This window comes from Saimiri boliviensis, chromosome 6 (genome assembly GCF_048565385.1).
Source record: "Saimiri boliviensis isolate mSaiBol1 chromosome 6, mSaiBol1.pri, whole genome shotgun sequence".
NCBI classification, from domain to species: domain Eukaryota; kingdom Metazoa; phylum Chordata; class Mammalia; order Primates; family Cebidae; genus Saimiri; species Saimiri boliviensis.
Genome location: NC_133454.1, coordinates 124,145,252 through 124,164,396, shown reverse-complemented (window position 1 = coordinate 124,164,396; position 19,145 = coordinate 124,145,252). Strand labels below are relative to the sequence as shown.

The 19,145-nt window shown below is 55.0% G+C and overlaps 1 protein-coding gene across 1 annotated transcript; it reads left to right on the top strand.

Annotated features, from left to right (window-relative positions):
- Positions 1-2,886: 2,886 nt before the first annotated feature.
- Positions 2,887-19,049, top strand: PYGM (glycogen phosphorylase, muscle associated). Its single transcript, XM_003937666.3, has 20 exons — positions 2,887-3,235; positions 4,248-4,349; positions 4,433-4,511; positions 4,598-4,701; positions 5,041-5,172; positions 6,928-7,039; positions 7,127-7,209; positions 7,649-7,792; positions 8,145-8,237; positions 8,464-8,610; positions 8,806-8,969; positions 9,357-9,471; positions 10,061-10,162; positions 10,498-10,645; positions 10,931-10,989; positions 11,121-11,262; positions 11,987-12,194; positions 18,079-18,213; positions 18,450-18,516; positions 18,629-19,049. Exons 1-20 carry the CDS (start codon positions 2,993-2,995, stop codon positions 18,776-18,778), a joined length of 2,529 nt encoding a protein of 842 aa, XP_003937715.2. The 5' UTR covers positions 2,887-2,992; the 3' UTR covers positions 18,779-19,049.
- The last annotated feature ends 96 nt before the right edge of the window (positions 19,050-19,145 follow it).

Here is a 19,145-nt window from a genome sequence, read left to right as displayed (position 1 = left end):
TGGGGTGGGAAAGCAAGCCTTTTACCCCATTGTGTTGTGATGTATGTGCCCCTCCTCCCACCCTGCTTTTCTGCTGCTGCTGCAGTAGCACTGTCCCCACCCCCTCAAGGCCTGGCAAGAGGAACGCCAGTGGGGAAAGGTCAGCCTCAGCGCTTTGTTACTGAGGCTCAGCCAAGGGCTCTGGAGAAACCCAGGATTGGCCCAAGGAAGGAGGCCAGGTTTCTAGTTAGAAACTTAGACATAAACAACCGTGAGTGAGTTCAGGTTGGAAAAGTGTGCTTCAGGGCTCATTAAACCTACATACACAACACGGAGCGGGTGGAGGTAACGGGGAGACAGATGAGATCGTGCCGGGTTGGGGCATGCAGTGTCACCCCTGGACAAAGCCTGGAAACAGTGGGGAGTGACTGCATGACAAAAGACTGAAAGAAGCCACAGGAAAGGTAGTTGGAGAAAGTTTGTTTCCCAGTAAAAATGTTTCCTGAGACAGCAAGTGCCCTGGGTGCACAAGGGGAGGGCAGCTGGGAAAAGGTGGAATGAGCCTGGCCTCCTCTGCCTGTAAGATGTGGATTGGTCTATGGGGATCGGGTCCTCAGTGGCAGGAACATGGGGTCTGGCAGGAAATGGGGGTCAATGCAAAGGAGTGCGTGGCCAAAGCATGCTGCCACAGTTGGGCTGTGAGGTGACAGTATGGTTAAGCTACTGTCTGCCTGGCAGTGACTGCCAAGAAGTCTCAGCTCTACTCAGAGCAACCCTCCGAGGGACGAGTGCGGGCTGCGAAGAACCTTGGATGCTGGGCCGAGCTGCACTCGGTGGAGGATGCGGACCTGGGTGCAAGCTGTGAATGGGGGAGAGACCAGAGAACTGCCAGCATTGTTGTTGTTTTTTTAAATTTTTATATTACCGGATCTTTTTTCTTTTTTTTTGAGACAAAGACTCACCCTGTTGCCCAGGCTGGGGTGCAGTGGTCTGATCTCGGCTCACTGCATCCTCTGCCTCCTGGGTTCAAGCGAGTCTCCCGCCTCAGCCTCCCAAGTAGCTGGGATTATAGGCATGGGCCACCACTCCTGGCTAATTTTTATATTTTTAGTAGAGACAGGGTTTCGCCATCTTGGCCAGGCTGGTCTTGATTTCCTGACCTCAGGCGATCCACCCACCTCGACCTCCCAAAGTGCTGGGATTATGGGCGAGAGCCCCCAAGGCCAGCCTCCGATCACTTTCCGAGCCATGGCAAACCCAGCCCTGGAATCACTAGCTTAGTATGTGGGCAAAACTGCAAGTCCTACAGAGGTCTCCTGACTCCCAAGCCCTGCTTTACCACTGCCCTGAAAAGGCGCGGCCGCACTGTCTTCTGTGGTGCCACATTTCCAAGTAGAAATCCCCTGAGGTCAGGAGTTTGAGACCAGCCTGGTTCAACAGGGTGAAACCCCGTCTCTACTAAAAATACAAAAATTAGCTGGGCTTGATGGCAGGTGCCTGTAATTCCAGCTACTCTGGAGGCTGGGGCAGAATTGCTTAAACCCAGGAGGTAGAGGTTGCAGTAGTGAGCCAAGATCATGCCATTGCACTCCAGCCTAGGCGACGAGCGAAACTCCATCTCAAAAAAAAAAAAAAAAAAAAGGTCCTCAGAAACAGCTTGGCCTTCCCCGAATCGGGCTCAGTAGCACCCTGCATCTGTCTGGGCTTCTGACCTGCTTCCTTGGCCCTCAGAACAGAACACCCAGCTCTTCCCCTCCAACGGCCCACCACTCAGGAGGCCTGGACAGCCTTTGAACTAGCAGCAGGTCCTGGCTTCCTTTCGCTTAAACAGCAGGATCCAAAGCCTGCTCCCACAAGATGAGGAGGCAGCAGCTGTGAGGCAGGTATTGTTTTTCTCATTGGAGAGTCTAAGTTTGATGAAGGAATCCAAAGCTCAGGCAAGTAAAGCAACCAGCCTGAGGTCACACAGTAAGTCAGTACTGGGGCCAGGACACAGCAGTGAGTGGGGTGATAGCCACAGACTCCAGGGAAGGGCCTGAAACTGTGGGGTCATGCACACAAATGGGGTGAGGTGCCTGAGGTACAGATGAGGCACCCATTTTACAGGACAGGTCACTGAGCTGGTTGACAAAATCCCTGCCCAGGGTGTGGCCCCAAGAGAAGGCCTCCCAGTACTTCCTAAGCAGTCAAATCACAGGGAGAACTCAACTATCATTAACCAATATGATGAGGGGGTGGGGCATGCCTCAGTTTCTCCCAGGGACTACAATTCCCAGGGCCCTGTGCTGCAGGCTAGTGGCCTCCCGCCAACACGAGCTTGTAACCTGACTAACCCTCTCCGAAAGGTCATTCAGAGCTCCTTGAGGGACAGCAACAGGGGGAGCCCAGGGCCGCTCAGCTTTGGTGGGGGTGGAGCGAGGGCTGTGGCCCTGCCTCACACAACCTCCCTCCCTCACACCACCCCTCGTATGCAGGGTCGTGGGTCCCTTTCTCGAAGACATCCAGTGGCCTCTGCTAGTTGCACCTCTTCCATCAGGTCACAGGCTTGGCTCCTGCACCGCCGCCTGCAGGGGGTCCTGCTTCCTTTTGCCACAACACATGCTCCCATCCTTGTCCAGCCCGGACAGACAGCTCCGCAATCCAGCACTGTCTGCTCCATCTTGTCTCCAACTCTGCACAAGGCAGGGACAAGGGACAGAATACCCTTCTGTGTGCAAGGCCTGGAGGAAGTGGCTCAGCACAGGCCTGTGAGCAAGCCGGGCCAGTCTTGGCGGCCCAAGTGGAGCTCATCTCTCCCTCCCCTCCCCTCTCCTCCCCTTGCCCTCAAAATAGCTCCCTGGGCTGCCAGGCCAAGACCCTCCCATTGCAGGGGAGGCGGGGCATGCTGCCCAGAGCCAGGCTTTAAATCCCCTTGAGGCTGGGGAGCTCCACTCCCTGGCTGGAGGCAGTGCTGAGGCCACCGTCCCCGCGACCCACCGACCCTCAGTTCAGTCCGGCCCGCCCTCCTGCAGCCATGTCCCGGCCCCTGTCAGACCACGAGAAGAGAAAGCAAATCAGTGTGCGCGGCCTGGCCGGCGTGGAGAACGTGACTGAGCTGAAAAAGAACTTCAACCGGCACCTGCATTTCACACTCGTCAAGGACCGCAATGTGGCCACCCCACGAGACTACTACTTTGCGCTGGCCCATACCGTGCGTGACCACCTCGTGGGGCGCTGGATCCGAACGCAGCAGCACTACTATGAGAAGGACCCCAAGGTGCTGCTAGGGACACACTGGGCAGAGGAACGGGCTGGAGGCGCTGCCAGGGAGCTGGGGATCTGGATTTAAGTGGCCATCTCTCGTCACTCTAGGCTCCTGGGGTTGGAGAATCCAGAGGTGCCAGGCACAAAGGGTGCTGGGACAACCTGAGGGAGAAACCTGGGGTGGGGGTGGGGGTCAGGGAACTCAGAGCAGGTGGGCTGGCCATAAAGGGTCAGTGCCCACTCGGAGAACGTTGGAGGGGCTGCTGGTGGGCAGGATGGCGCCTGTGGCCCAGGTTGGGCCCTGGTGGAAGGACCTGTCAGTTGTTGGCTGTGTGCATGGTATGCCTGTACCGCAGGCGGCACTGGGGCAGCTGCGGCGGCAGAGATCAAGTGTCTGGTGGGTCACTGGTAAATGTCAGCAACCTGATACCCCACGGTGGGGAGTGGGGGAGGGGTAGGCAGACGGGGCCGGGAGGGGACCCAGGAAACCAGGAGACCAGGCACTGGCAGAATCCTAGTTTCTGGTGTCTCTGGGTCTCCTTGGGACCGAGGCTTGAGGGCCAAGGGGAACTGGGCAGTGCAAGGATGGGAGATGACAGTGTCTAGCCTCTGCGTGACCTTGAACAAATGACTTTTTCTCTGGGCCTTGGCCTTGCCCTCCTGGGGAGCTCTTGGAGACGCTTCTGCACATCCTGGTGCCCTGCTGGGTGTTGGGTGCAAGGGAAGGGGTTCCCACCTTCCTGGCACCTCATTCCCTGAAGTGGGTATGGCCAACGCCATTTCCCAGATGGGGAAACTGAGGCCAAAGAGAGTGATTTGTCCAAAGCCAGAGGAATGCTGGAACCAGAACCTCACCTGTTGGGCCCCAAAGCCTGAGACAGGGAGAAACAAACTGGCAACAGGGATAGGACAGCTGGGGCTTGAGAGCAGGGCAGGCAGGCCAGAGGTCCAGGTGTGGCTGGGCCCGGCTGAGTGTTGGTGTGTGGCCCTGACCCCATTCCCTGCCCGTCCGTCTCTCTGGGCAGAGGATCTACTACCTGTCTTTGGAGTTCTACATGGGACGGACACTACAGAACACCATGGTGAACCTGGCCTTAGAGAATGCCTGCGATGAGGCCACCTACCAGGTGTGTGGGGTGGGGCGATTTGGGGGACTGGGGGTTCCCCTGCTGACACTTGGCCCTGACCACTGCCACCCTCACCCCTCCAGCTGGGCCTGGACATGGAGGAGCTGGAGGAAATTGAGGAGGATGCGGGGCTGGGCAACGGGGGCCTGGGCCGGCTGGCAGGTAAGTGAGCAGGGCCGTGAGGGTGGATGGGCCGATGGGGTCCTCCGTGCTGGGTCCCTGACACCCACCTCCCTGCACACCCCCAGCCTGCTTTCTGGATTCCATGGCGACACTGGGCCTGGCTGCCTATGGCTACGGTATTCGCTATGAGTTTGGAATTTTTAACCAAAAGATCTCCGGGGGCTGGCAGGTGAGCAGTCTCAGCTCTAACCTTGTGGGGTCTAGTCGGGATGGGGAAGACCCCCAGTTGTTTATCATCTCTGCATAGCTCCAAAAAAGCCCCCAAGCTCTACAGAAAGCATCCTTGCCGCTTCTCAACCCCCGACCCAAAGCCAGCTGGTGCCCCTGGAACAGGTGGTTTGTGTCCTGCTGGAGAGCCTAACAGACCAGAGGCCCACCTCAGAGCCCCTAACTCATACTTGTGTAGGGTGCCCCGGGCCGCGGCCCCTGCCCCGCCCCACCGTTCACTGTGGCATGAGTGCCTGCATTGACACTGCCCGCCTTTCTGCCCGACCTGCCTTGGGCTCAGATGGAGGAGGCCGATGACTGGCTTCGCTACGGCAACCCCTGGGAGAAGGCCCGACCCGAGTTCACGCTACCTGTGCACTTCTATGGCCACGTGGAGCACACCAGCCAGGGTGCCAAGTGGGTAGACACACAGGTGAGGATGAAGCTGGGGGTCGGGGGAGCCCAGAGAAGGGGAGGGAGGAGAAGGAAGCCTATATAGGAAGCATGACCCAATATTTTACAACTGAGGATGCTGAGGCTCAGAGAGGTTAAGTGACTTAGTCACACAGCTGAAGCCAGGAGAAACTAGAGACAGGGACACAGGGGACCCAGCCTAAGTGCAGAGCCTGGAAGGAGAGAGAGGCTGCTCCGCTCCCCCAGTGTCTTCGCACGACCTGGCTCCACTCCACACCAGGAGATTTATCAAAGGACCATCCTGGCAACTTGAGTCTGCCCCGTACATCCCAACAGCAGCAGCCCAGAGCAGGAGAAAATTCAAGCCTTTCGAGAGGAATTCACTCGTCACACAGCGAGTTAGAGGGATCCTAAAAGCAAACCAAAGCTGGACATGGTGGTTCATGCCCATAATCCTAGCACTTTGGGAGGTCAAGGTGCAAGGATGGCTTGAGTTCACGAGTTCAAGACCAACCTGGGCAACAGAGAGAGACCTTATCTCTACAAAAAATAAAAAAATAGACAGAGGGTATGGCTCGCGCCTGTAATCCCAGCACTTTGGGAGGCCAAGGTGGGTAGGTTGATTCAGCTCAGGAGTTCAAAATTGGCTGAGTGCAGTGGCTCACGCCTGTAATCCCAGCAGTTTGGGAGGCTGAGGTGGGTGGATCACCTGAGGTCGGGAGTTTGAGACCAGCCTGACCAAAACTCCCAGCTACTCGGGAGGTTGAGAATCACTTGAATCTGGGAGACAGAGTTTGCAGTGAACTGAGATCACGTTACTGCACTCCAGCCTGGGCAACAGAGTGAGGCTCCATCTCAAAAACAAACAAACAAACAAACAAACAAACACCAAATCCCAGTTCAGGCCATCTTCCTGCTGAAGCTTCAGGTCATCAGCCCCCAGAGGGGCTGCAGATAAACCAGTAGGCTTTCAGAACTGAGCATTTGCTGTCAGCCAGGCTAAGGCCCAGTGGGGGCTGCTGGCAGTCCATGCCAGGTGCATGTGGCAGCTGGCACAAGTGGCTGTGGCTGGAAGGCAGGAGACCTGGCTCCCTCTGGTACTGCCAGCCTGCTGTGTGCTCAGGGACCGGTCCCTTCCCTCTCTGTGTGTCAGCTCCCACTCGGCTCCAATCAAGGTGATGGAGTGTGGGGAGGGCAGGCGGTGCCCTTTAAAAGGCCTCCCTTGGAGGAGTGGACGTATCCCTGGCACCATGATAGCAGACAGTTATTGATGTTTGCTAGTTATGGAAGGCGGGTCGGCATTAGTCATTGAGAATCAGCCGTGTGGTCAACCAGGCCTGAGGTCTTTGGATGGACTTGACCTCTGTGACCCCTTCAACTTGGCCCTGGGTTCCCTAGTCCTCTCCTGAGTCCACAGTGTCCTCTAGCTTTTGCTCAGGCCAGGCTGGCCAGCCCAGCCCCCATTGCTACAGAGTGGTCACCAACACAGCCCCTCCTGGGCTCTGGGCTTGTCACCTGCCTCCTTCCATTCTTCTCACCACCGTCTGCCCAAGCAGGGCTTATTGGTGTTGGGGATGTGTTGAGGGTGTTTTCTCTCTAGATGAGGTCCAGAGAGGCTATGGGGTTTGCTCATGGTTACGAAACTAGTCGATGCTAGTGTTGGGACAAGAGCCGGGGTCTGCAGAGTGCAGGGACAAAGCCTTGAGTGCCAGCCCTCAGGGGAGGGAGGCAGATGCCAGGGCCAGGCAGCTCCTGACAGGATTGCCCCCTGCAGGTGGTGCTGGCCATGCCCTATGATACACCCGTGCCTGGCTATCGCAACAATGTCGTCAACACCATGCGCCTCTGGTCTGCCAAGGCTCCCAATGACTTCAACCTCAAGGACTGTGAGTTCATCCGCTGGTAGCAGCCCCAGCCTGCCCGCCAGCCTCGCCCTGCCCAGGCCTTACCCTCTCCCCACTCTCATCTCTCAGTCAACGTCGGCGGCTACATCCAGGCTGTGCTGGACCGAAACCTGGCGGAGAACATCTCTCGTGTCCTGTACCCCAACGATAATGTGCGTCAGTCTCTGGGTGCTGGGAGGTGCTGAAAGCCTGAGTTCTGGGAGCGGGGGTTGGGAAGAACTGGGGAGGGCACTTGCTGGTGCCCTACTCACACCCAGGGCATACTGCTGGCCTTGTGCATCCTGTGCTCCCATCTTAAACCTTTTGAGCACAAGGACACCTGAGTCCTGAGGGAAGTGGGTTAGTGAAGAGCACTTTGGAAGAGCTGTCCAAGGCAACACCCACGATGCTCTCGGTTCTTGTGCCCCTCTTCCTGACACTGTCTCTTGCCACTACTTCTTGGTGGAGGAAAATTCCCTGGGTCCCAGAAAGGGGTCCTGGCTCAGGGCTCAGGGGTCCTGGTGTGGGTGGGAGTCCCTTCTGGCCACACCCACCGCGGCTTTAGGCCACGCCCCTGCCGCCGTGATTCACGTTGCCTCGCGCTGTCCCCAGTTCTTTGAGGGGAAGGAGCTGCGGCTGAAGCAGGAGTATTTCGTGGTGGCCGCCACCCTCCAGGACATCATCCGTCGCTTCAAGTCCTCCAAGTTCGGCTGCCGCGATCCCGTGCGCACGAACTTTGATGCCTTCCCGGACAAGGTACTATGTGCGTAGAGGGCACCTCTGTGCTGGACAGTGTGTGCCGGGCAGTGTGTGCCTCCAGCCTCAGCCTGACTGCCCCATGTCGTAGATAAAGGAGTGGAGGCTGGGAGTGTGGGAGGGTCACTTGAGCAGGTCAATCCACAGGCTCATAACCTCGGCTTCCCTCCTCCTCCTGCCCCACTGCCCCCACCCCATTCCTCCCACCCCCCATGAGCGCCTGCCTGCCTCTGCCCTCAGCCCAGTCACAGAACCGTGCTGGGCTCTCTCGGGGGCTCCGAAGTGGCAAAGGACAGTGACCATAGCATGGTATGTGGTTTGGAGCTCAGATTGACTCCTCTGCCTATCCCAGGTGGCCATCCAGCTCAATGACACCCACCCCTCCCTGGCCATCCCCGAACTGATGAGGATCCTGGTGGACCTGGAGCGGCTGGACTGGGACAAGGTGGGCTTCAGGGCCCCTCTGCCTCATTTGACACTCTCCGCTTCAGGGTTCTCTTCCCAGTTTGGGGACATGGGAGGATATGAGTGGAGTGAACAGATTGGTTCCTGAGGCAAGAGGGACCGTCCTAAACCTGGCACTGCAGTCGGGAGGCCTGCTGGGCTGCATAGGGTGTGGGGAGAGCCACTGGGCTGAGGTCGACGTCCTGACTGCCCACCCCGTGTGCCAGGCGTGGGATGTGACAGTGAGGACCTGCGCCTACACCAACCACACGGTGCTGCCCGAGGCCCTGGAGCGCTGGCCGGTGCACCTCTTGGAGACGCTGCTGCCACGGCACCTCCAGATCATCTACGAGATCAACCAGCGCTTCCTCAACGTAAGTTGGGAGGCTTGGGGGACGGTGCGGGGACGAGGCGGGACACCCAGTCTGGGCCTGGGAGTAGGGGCGCCAGCCAGGGCCCTGAGACTCTGGGGCAGTGAGGGCTCTGGGCAGAGCTCTGGGGGTATGGGGCTGGGGACTGGGGACTGGGGTTCCTGGATCTGGTCCTAGCTCTGGGCTCTCTGGGCACAGCGGGTGGCGGCCACATTCCCAGGGGACATAGACCGGCTGCGGCGCATGTCGCTGGTGGAGGAGGGCGCGGTGAAGCGCATCAACATGGCACACCTGTGCATCGCGGGTTCGCACGCTGTTAATGGCGTGGCGCGCATCCACTCGGAGATCCTCAAGAAGACCATGTGAGCCCTGCTCTCCAGACCCCGCCCCTCTCTATGCCCCACCCAATCCACGCTTCTGTCTCACAGAGGCTCCGCGCATTCCACGCCTCTGTCTCGCAGAGACCCCACCCCTCACCGCCCTGCCTGACCACTCATGGTCTCTAGCCCTTCATGGTCTCTGGTCCCGGGGCGGCATTCACAGGTGGCGTCATTCTTACAAGCCCCGCAGCCCCTTCCAGTGCTGCCCTGTCCTGAGATGACCCCCTCTTACACACAGCATCCCCCACCTTCCCCAGGTCCACATTACCCACCCCAGGCCCCTTTCAGCAAGACAGGGTAGGGGCCCCAGGGCAGAGGCCTTCATCCTACAGGGGTGAGTGGCGACCCTCGTCCAACCTCATCCTGCAGCTTCAAAGACTTCTATGAGTTGGAGCCTCATAAGTTCCAGAATAAGACCAATGGCATCACCCCTCGGCGCTGGCTGGTTCTGTGTAACCCTGGGCTGGCAGAGGTCATTGCTGAGGTGAGAGGCCATTGTATGGCCAGTAGGGTCAACATGGGTCCCTGCAGGGATCGGCTGGGTATAGTTGTGCAGGTGGTTCACTGTCAGGACCCCCAGCTCAGGGCTGAAATCCCTCCTGCACTGTGTTCCCCAAGCCTCACATCCAACTGAAGGAGGGACACTATTCTCTTATTTGCATGACGGTGCTCTATGTGCTAAGGGAGGTCCTGGCTGTGGAGGTGAACCCAGCAAAGGTTGCAGTCTAATGGAGGGAGTCATCCATGGGTCACATCTGAAGTGAGCCTGTAAGGGGCAGATATCTGGCAGGGAAGGCACAAGGTCATGTTGGTGTCAGGCAAAGCTTTGCCAGGAAGCCAGGAAGGGCTGCTGGGGTCAGGTGGCGTGAGCCTTCAGAGCTCAAGGACGGGAGAGGAAGAAGGTAACCATGGATGCCCTGTGCCCCAGCTGGAAGGCTGGAGGAGGAGGGGCTGGGAGGGCTCCCAGAGCAGCCTGCTGGGTGGAGGGGGCTTGGCTGACCTGGAAAGGGCACCTTCTGTGTTGGGAGGAGGAAGGACAGGGATGGGCCTGTCTGAGAGCCATCTTCCCACAGCGTATCGGTGAGGACTTCATCTCCGATCTGGACCAGCTGCGCAAACTGCTCTCCTTTGTGGATGATGAAGCCTTCATTCGGGATGTGGCCAAAGTGAAGCAGGTGGGGAGAGCTGCAATGTGGGACAGCTGTGCTGTGTGGAGGGCGCTGGAGGGGCCAGATATCTGGGTCAGGCGTGGCAAATAGAGTTCATCTCTCCTGCCCACCCAGGCCATTGGTAGAAGCTGCCTGGAGTCTGTGATGGGAAGGCATCATCTGACCTCACATGAACAGTGCTGACATTGATTAGCAATGTCTGCCCTGGTGCAGGAGTGGACAGAAGTAGCCAGTGAGCCTCCTGGCATCCATCCTCCCTGGCCTGAGTGAATGGAGTGTGGACGGTAGGATTTCCTGAGGCTGTGGCCTGTTGGTGAGCCCTTCCCCGTCTCTGCCTCCAGGAAAACAAGTTGAAGTTTGCTGCCTACCTCGAGAAGGAATACAAAGTCCACATCAACCCCAACTCACTCTTCGACATCCAGGTGAAGCGGATTCATGAATATAAACGACAGCTCCTCAACTGCCTCCACGTCATCACCCTGTACAACCGTGAGTGGCAGCCGCTCTGCCCTGCATCTCAGCGCTCCCCTGTGTTCCTGCCGGCATAGCACATGCTGCCCAAGCAACATCTCCTTTGGCCTTGTGACAACTCTCAGGACATGGAATTATCCCCATTTCACAGATGGGCAAACTGAGGCTCAGAAAGGGAGAAGTGACAGTCACAAAGCACGTGATTGTCCAAGTCAGGCCTACTGTCTCACGACCCAGCCTCTGTCAGGAGCTACTACCCAGAGGACAAAGCAGGCCCACCTGATCCCTCTCGTTTCTCCACAGGCATCAAGAGAGAGCCCAATAAGTTTTTTGTGCCTCGGACTGTGATGATTGGAGGGAAGGTGAGAAGCCAGGCTCCAGTCCTGGGCTCCCATCCTTTGATATATCCAGGGAGAGGTCAGCCCAGCTGGGTTGTAGGATGTAGGGTGGGGGTGCCTGGCAATAGAGCTGACCCCAGATTGTGTCCTCTCAGGCTGCACCTGGGTACCACATGGCCAAGATGATCATCAAACTCATCACAGCCATTGGGGATGTGGTGAACCATGACCCGGCAGTGGGTGACCGTCTCCGTGTCATCTTCTTGGAGAACTACCGGGTCTCGCTGGCTGAGAAAGGTGGGTGTGCCACCAGGGATCCTAGGGAGGCTCTGACTAGTTCAGTCCTGGGAAGAGGCATCAGTCCTTTCTTCCTGGGATACTTGTATTTGAAAGAAGAATCTGGAGAGGCCAATGCTTAAGCCATGAGGAGGCCGGACATGGTGGTTCATGCCTGTAATCCCAGCATTTTGGGAGGCCGAGGCAGGTGGATCACCTGAGGTCAGGAGTTTGAGACCAGCCTGGCCAACATGGTGAAATACGTCTGTACTAAAAATACAAAAAATTAGCCAGGCATGGTGGTGGGTGCCTGTAATCCAAGCTACTCAGGAGGCTGAGCAGGAGAATCGCTGGAACCCAGGAGGTGAAGGCTGCAGTGAGCCGAGATCATACCATTGCACTCCAGCCTGAGTACAAGAGCGAAACTCCGTGCCAAAAAAAAAAAAAAAAAAGCCATGCGGATGCCCTCTAATGGTGGAATTTCAGGCAGTACAGGGTGAAATTACCTTCAAATCTGCAACAGAGGTGGAGAAATCCAGGTTGGACCTAGATGGTCAAGAATCTACAAGAGGTGGAGGGCAGTGGGGGTGCAGTGTGAGAGGGAGACTTGGCTGGTGAAGACTGAGAGTTGGGGGTGCAGGGGACTCTGAGTCCAGCTATGTCTGGGGCCAGCCTAATCCAAGAGTCCCCAGCTGATGTGGGGCTCTTCCCTGAGCTGACTTGTCCCCCTGCTGCCACCACACAGTGATCCCAGCTGCAGACCTCTCTGAGCAGATCTCCACTGCGGGCACAGAGGCCTCAGGCACTGGCAACATGAAATTCATGGTCAACGGGGCTCTGACCATTGGCACCATGGACGGGGCCAATGTGGAGATGGCAGAAGAGGCGGGAGAGGAGAACTTCTTCATCTTTGGCATGCGGGTGGAAGATGTGGAAAAGCTCGACCAGAGAGGGTATGGGGGTCGAGGGCTCCAAAGCTCAGGGTTCACGGGTGGTGATCCCTGGAGGGTGGTGCTGGGCTTGAGAGGCATGCCAGCAAAGACTGGTCCAGGCCCAGCAAGGTCTTGGTCATGGCCACAGGATTCTGGTAAATTTTAGAGGGTACTTACAGCCAATAAGGTTAATGAAATTGGAAAAGAAAGAAGTAACACAGAACTGAAGGAAAAGGAAGATAATTTTTTTTTTTTTTTGAGATGGAGCCTCACTCTATTGCCCAGGCTAGAGTACAGTAGTGCAATCTCGGCTCACTGCAACCTCCACCTCCCGAGTTCAAATGATTCTCCTGCCTCAGCCTCCCAAGTAGCTGGGATTACAGGCGTGTGCCACCACACCCAGCTAGGAAGAGAATATTGTATCAATCCTAAGAGATAATATTGTTCAGGAATTGGTAGTAAAAAAATCCTTACTCCCTGGAAGCCATGGCCAAAAGGGAAATATGAGCACAGTAGTTACAAGGGGCCTGTGGTCAGAAACAGTTCTGCAGAGGAGATATTTTTTTTTTTTTTTTTTTTTTTGAGACGGAGTTTCGCTCTTGTTACCCAGGCTGGAGTGCAATGGCGCGATCTCGGCTCACCGTAACCTCCGCCTCCTGGGTTCAGGCAATTCTCCTGCCTCAGCCTCCGGAGTAGCTGGGATTACAGGCACGCGCCACCATGCTCAGCTAATTTTTTGCACCATTAGTAGAGACGGGGTTTCACCATGTTGACCAGGATAGTCTCGATCTCTTGACCTCGTGATCCACCCGCCTCGGCCTCCCAAAGTGCTGGGATTACAGGCTTGAGCCACCGCGCCCGGCCTGCAGAGGAGATATTATCCTGGCATTACATTAAAAAAATTGTTTTCATTTATTATTTTATTTTATTTTTAGTTTTTTGAGACAGAGTCTCACTCTGTCACCCAGACTGGAGTGCAATGTCCTGATCTTGGCTCACTGCAACCTCCACGTCCCAGATTCAAGTGATTCTCCTGCCTCAGATTATTTATTTTTTATTTTTTATTTTTTTTTTGAGATGGAGTTTCACTCTTGTTACCCAGGCTGGAGTGCAATGGCGCGATCTCGGCTCACCGCAACCTCCGCCTCCTGGGTTCAGGCAATTCTCCTGCCTCAGCCTCCTGAATAGCTGGGATTACAGGCACGCGCCACCATGCCCTGCTGATTTTTTTGTATTTTTAGTAGAGACGGGGTTTCACCATGTTGACCAGGATGGTCTCGATCTCTTGACCTTGTGATTCACCCGCCTCGGCCTCCCAAAGTGCTGGGATTACAGGCTTGAGGCACCGCGCCCGGCCCTGCCTCAGATTATAGGCACCATCGTGCCCAGCTAATTTTTGTATTTTTGTAGAGATGGGGTTTCACCTTGTTGGCCAGGCTGGTCTTTAACTCTGACCTCAAGTGATCCACCTGACTTGGCCTCCCAAGCATGGGCCACTGCGCTTGGCCAAAAATTTGTTTTTATTATTTATTTATTTATTTATTTAGAGATGGAGTCTCACTCTGTCGCCCAAGCCAGAGTGCAGTGGCGCAATCTAGGCTCACTGCTGCAACTTCCACCTCCCAGGTTCAAGCAATTCTCCTGCCTCAGCCTCCTGAGTAGCTGAGATTACAGGTGCACACCACCATGCCCAGCTATTTTTTTTGTATACAAATTTCTTTTTAAATAATCATTTTTTTTATCATGAAAGTAATCATGCCAGGCATGGTGGCTCATATCTGTAATTCTAGCACTTTGGGAAGCCGGGGGAAGCGGACTGCTTGAGCCCAGGAGTTTGAGAACAACCTGGGCACATAGTGAGACTCTATCTCTACAACATAATTAAAAACTTAGCTTAACGTACTGTTGCACACCTGTGCTCCCAGCTACTGTGGAGGTCGAGGAGGGAGGATCGCCTGACCCTGGGAGATGGAGGCTGCAGTGAGCAGTGATTGTGCCACTGCACTCCAGCCTCGGTGACAGTGAGACCATGTCTCAAAAAAAAAAAAAAAAATGCATGCTCACTAGTTAGAAAAAGACCACAGAACCAAAAAGAATAAAATAACTGTCATTCATAATCTCATCACCCAGATTTAAAGCTACTGTACCCCTTTTTACGTGTGTTTATATGTTTATTTGTATAAACATCTCTCTCATCGGATAGGCATATGCACAGAGTAAAAGACAAAAAACAAACATGTAATATACACAGTTCTTAAAAGCTGGGGATAATATATGTACAATTTATTTGTTTATTTATTTTTATTTTTTGAGATGGAGTCTTGCTTTGTCACCCAAGCTGGAGTGCAGTGGCACAATCTTGGCTTACTGCAACCTCTACCTCCCGAGCCCAAGTCATTCTTCTGTCTCAGCCTCTCAAATAGCTGGAATTATAGGCATGTGCCACCAACACCTGGCTACTTTTTGTGGTTTTCTTTTCTTTTTTTTTTTTTTTTTGAGACAGGGTTTCGCTCTTGTTACCCAGGCTGGAGTGCAATGGTGCGATCTCGGCTCACCGCAACCTCCGCCTCCTGGGTTCAAGCAATTCTCCTGCCTCAGCCTCCTTAGTAGCTGGGACTACAGGCGTGCGCCACCATGCCCAGCTAATTTTTGTATTGTTAATAGAGACGGGGTTTCACCATGTTGACCAGGATGGTCTCGATCTCTTGACCTCGTGATCCACCCGCCTCGGCCTCCCAAAGTGCTGGGATTATAGGTGATCTTTTGACCTCGTGATCCACCCGCCTCGGCCTCCCAAAGTGCTGGGATTACAGGTGTGAGCCACCGCGCCCGGCCTTTTTGTGGTTTTCTTAGAGATGGAGTTTCGCTCTTGTTGCTCAGGCTGGAGGGCAATGGTGTGAGCTTGGCTCACTGGTTCAAGTGAGTCTCCTGCCTCAGCCTCCTGAGTAGCTGGGATGACAGGCGCCTGCCACCACGCCCAGCTAATTTTTTGTGTTTTTAGTTGAGAGGGGGGTTTCACCTTGTTGGCCAGGCTGGTCTTGAACTCCTGGTAATCCACTCGCCTCGGCTTCCCAAAGTGCTGAGATTACAGGCGTGAGCCACCATGCCTGGCCTACTTTCTGTATTTTTAGTAGAGACGGGGTTTTGCCATGTTGGCCAGTTTGGTCTCGACCTCCTGACCTCAAGTGATCCACCCACCTCAGCCTCCCAAAGTGCTGGGATTACAGGCATGAGCCACTGTGGCCAGCCAGTTTTTTTTTTTTTTTTTTTTTTTTTTTTTGGAGACAGAGTTTTGTTCTGTCCCCCAGGCTGGAGTGCAGTGGTGCGATTTCAGCTCAGTGCAACCTCTGCCTCCCAGGTTCAAGTGATTCTCCTGCCTCAGCCTCCTGAGTAGTTGAGATTATAGGCATGTGCCACCACATTCAGCTAATTTTTGTATTTTTAGTAAAGACATTACAGGGTTTCACCATAGCCTTGAACTCCTTAGCTCAAGTGATCCACCCACCACAGCCTCCCAAATGCTGGGATTGTAGGCTCGAGCCACTGTGCCTGGCTGTATGTACAATTTTTAACTCTGATACTTTTTTTTTTTTTTTGAGATGGAGTTTCGCTCTTGCTGCCCAGGCTGGAGTAAAATGGTGCTATCTCGGCTCATTCCAACGTCCGCCTCCTGGGTTCAAGCGATTCTCCTGCCTCAGCCTCCTGAGTAGCTGGGATTACAGGCACCTGCCACCATGCCCAGCTACTTTTTTGTATTTTTAGTAGAGACAGGGTTTCACAATATTGGCCAGGCTGGTCTTGAACTCCTGATCTCAGGCGATCCATCTGCCTTGGCCTCCCAAAGTGCTGGGAGTATAGGCGTGAGCCACCACACCCAGCTTGAATCCTGATATCTTTTTTTTTTTTTTTTTGAGACGGAGTTTCACTCTTGTTACCCAGGCTGGAGTGCAATGGCGCGATCTCGGCTCACCGCAACCTCTGCCTCCTGGGTTCAGGCAATTCTTCAGCCTCAGCCTCCTGAGTAGCTGGGATTACAGGCACGCACCACCATGCCCAGCTGATTTTTTTGTATTTTTAGTAGAGACGGGGTTTCACCATGTTGACCAGAATGGTCTCCATCTCTTGACCTCGTGATCCACCCGCCTCGGCCTCCCAAAGTGCTGGGATTACAGGTTTGAGCCACCACACCCGGCCGAATCCTGATATCATAACATTGGAGAGAGATTTTCCATGTCATCAGTTTTCAAAAATATTTTAAATGTTTGTATAAGATTCCATCCTATGAGCATGTCACAACTTATTTAATCAATTCCATATGGCTGGACATTTACGTTGATGTCCGGGTTGTTGAATATTACTGTGATGAGCAACGTTTTAACATCTACATCCACATCTGATGATTTCCTTAAGATAATTATTGGAAGGGAGATACTTCTGAGTTAAAAAGGATGAGTTCCTGGCCGGGCGCAGTGGCTCAAGCTTGTAATCCCAGCACTTTGGGAGGCTGAGGCGGGTGGATCACGAGGTCGAGAGATCGAGACCATCCTGGTCAACATGGTGAAACCCCGTCTCTACTAAAAACACAAAACATTAGCTGGGAATGGTGGCGCGTGCCTGTAATCCCAGCTACTCAGGAGGCTGAGGCAGGAGAATTGCCTGAACCCAGGAGGCGGAGGTTGCGGTGAGCCGAGATCGCGCCATTGCACTCCAGCCTGGGTAACAAGAGTGAAACTCCGTCTCAAAAAAAAAAAAAAAAAAAAAAAAAAAGGATGAGTTCCTAAGGCTCTTGACACAGATTGCCAAGCTGCTTTCCAGAAAGTTTCTCCCAGTTTACACTCCCACAACAGCTTCCTAGAGTTGGCATTAAACACTGAAAGGAGTTTCTCCTGTGAGGCTTGCCTAGAAAGCTGACTGTCCCCTGGGCAGGAAGGAGCTGTGAGATGTGAGCACGGGCCTGGCATGCCCAGAACTAGGCCCTTGGAAGAACACTCTGGCTGCAGGATGGAGACTGTGTTGGAGGGGGCAGGTGGGGGCCACTGTGGGGGCTGACACCGTCATGCAAGGAGAGTCACCTGAGTGTCACATGAGGGGATGGGGATCAGAGGCTTCGTGGGGTAGCACTGGCTTCTGGTTGGAAGGGTTAGGGTTTGAGACTGGCCTGTAGAGGGCTTTGAGCTGTGGTGGGGGCGCTGAGGGTCAGTTGAAGGGCTGTCCTTATTAGCTGCTCTTGCAGCCTGAGGGCAAGGCCAGATGTGGACTTGGGCTACTGGAGGAGAAAACAAACCGGTGTGGAGACAGCAGTGGCGGCTGGGAGGAAAAGCACTTGTTCGGGGGCCCTGGCGCTAACACTTAGCTTTGTGTCTCCTCCGGGCCTCAGTTTCCTCATTCACAAAGGAGGGATGAAAAGCTGAGCAGAGGCCGAGCACTGTGGCTCATGCCTGTAATCCCAGCACTTTGGGAGGCTGAGGCGGGTGGATCATCTGAAGGTCAGGAGAACCAGACCAGCCTAACCAACATGGAGAAACCCTGTCTCTACTAAAAGTACAAAAAATTAGCGGGCATGGTGGCGTGCACCTGTAATCCCAGCTATTTGGGAGGCTGAGGCAGAATTGCTTGAACCTGGGAGGCAGAGGTTGCGGTGAGCCAAGATTGTGCCAGTGCACTGCAGCCTGGGCAACAGTTTGAGCAAAACTCTGTCTCAAAAAAAAAAAAAAAAAAAAAGCTGAGCAGAGAAGCAGAGAAGGGGGCCTGCTGCAGAGGGGCCCTCTAGAGTGGGTGTGGCAGCCCCAGGGAGCAGCAGGCTGGGCCTGAGTTGTGACCCTGGGGCTTGGGACTTCTCAGCTTTTCTCTGGAGGAGGAGCCAGGACCCCTTTCTGAGGAGCTGACCTCAGCTCTGTCCCGGCAGGTACAATGCCCAGGAGTACTACGACCGCATTCCTGAGCTTCGGCAGATCATTGAGCAGCTGAGCAGTGGCTTCTTCTCCCCCAAACAGCCCGACCTGTTCAAGGACATTGTCAATATGCTCATGCACCATGACCGGTGAGCTGGCCGGTCCGGGAACCACACAGGTGGGGCTGTTGGGCAGATCGAGGCTCAGGTGTGTGGTGGGGAAGTGGACAGGGGTCCCGGCAGTTGGAATGAAGCACCTTTGGAAGCCGCATGACCCTCCAGGTCGCTGGCTGTCCACTGGGACAGGACAGGCTTGGCCCTTGACCTCATAGAACTTACCCTAGCTCCTTAAAGGGGATAGCACATGCCTATCCTTTCTCCTCCAGGTTTAAAGTCTTTGCAGATTATGAAGACTACATTAAATGCCAGGAGAAAGTCAGTGCCTTGTACAAGGTGAGGGATCCTGGGCCACGGCTTGTCGGGGCTTTGGTGGCCCTGGTTGGGATGAGGCAGAAGGTGGAGGTCCTGCCGGCAGAGTGAACCAGAGCTTCCCTTTGACCTGCAGAACCCAAGGGAGTGGACGCGGATGGTGATCCGGAACATAGCCACCTCTGGCAAGTTCTCCAGCGACCGCACCATCGCCCAGTATGCCCGGGAGATCTGGGGTGTGGAGCCTTCCCGCCAGCGCCTGCCGGCCCCTGATGAAGCCATCTGAGCCTCCAGACCAGACCCCAAACCAGCCCTTGAGCCTGCCACCATCTCTTGGGCCAGCTCCAGCGCCTCCTGCAGAGGGTGGGGTACTGGAGTTAGATCTGTAAGCCCCCTCCTGGAACCCTCATTTTCCCCACTTTCAAGGTCCCAGTGTCCAGCGTGACTAAAGACACCCGCCCCCTTCTTTCCTCGGGCTCCCAGTCCCCTCCTCTTTACGGGGTCTGACCAGCCGCACCGACTCCCCAATAAATTGATTCTTCTTGGGAGCCTCCTTACCTCTCTCTTTGTTGGGAAATATTTTTAGCTCTTGGCAGGCTCAAGAGCAGCTGCGCAATCACCCCCTTATGCTCCATACTCCGCAGGTGCGTCCC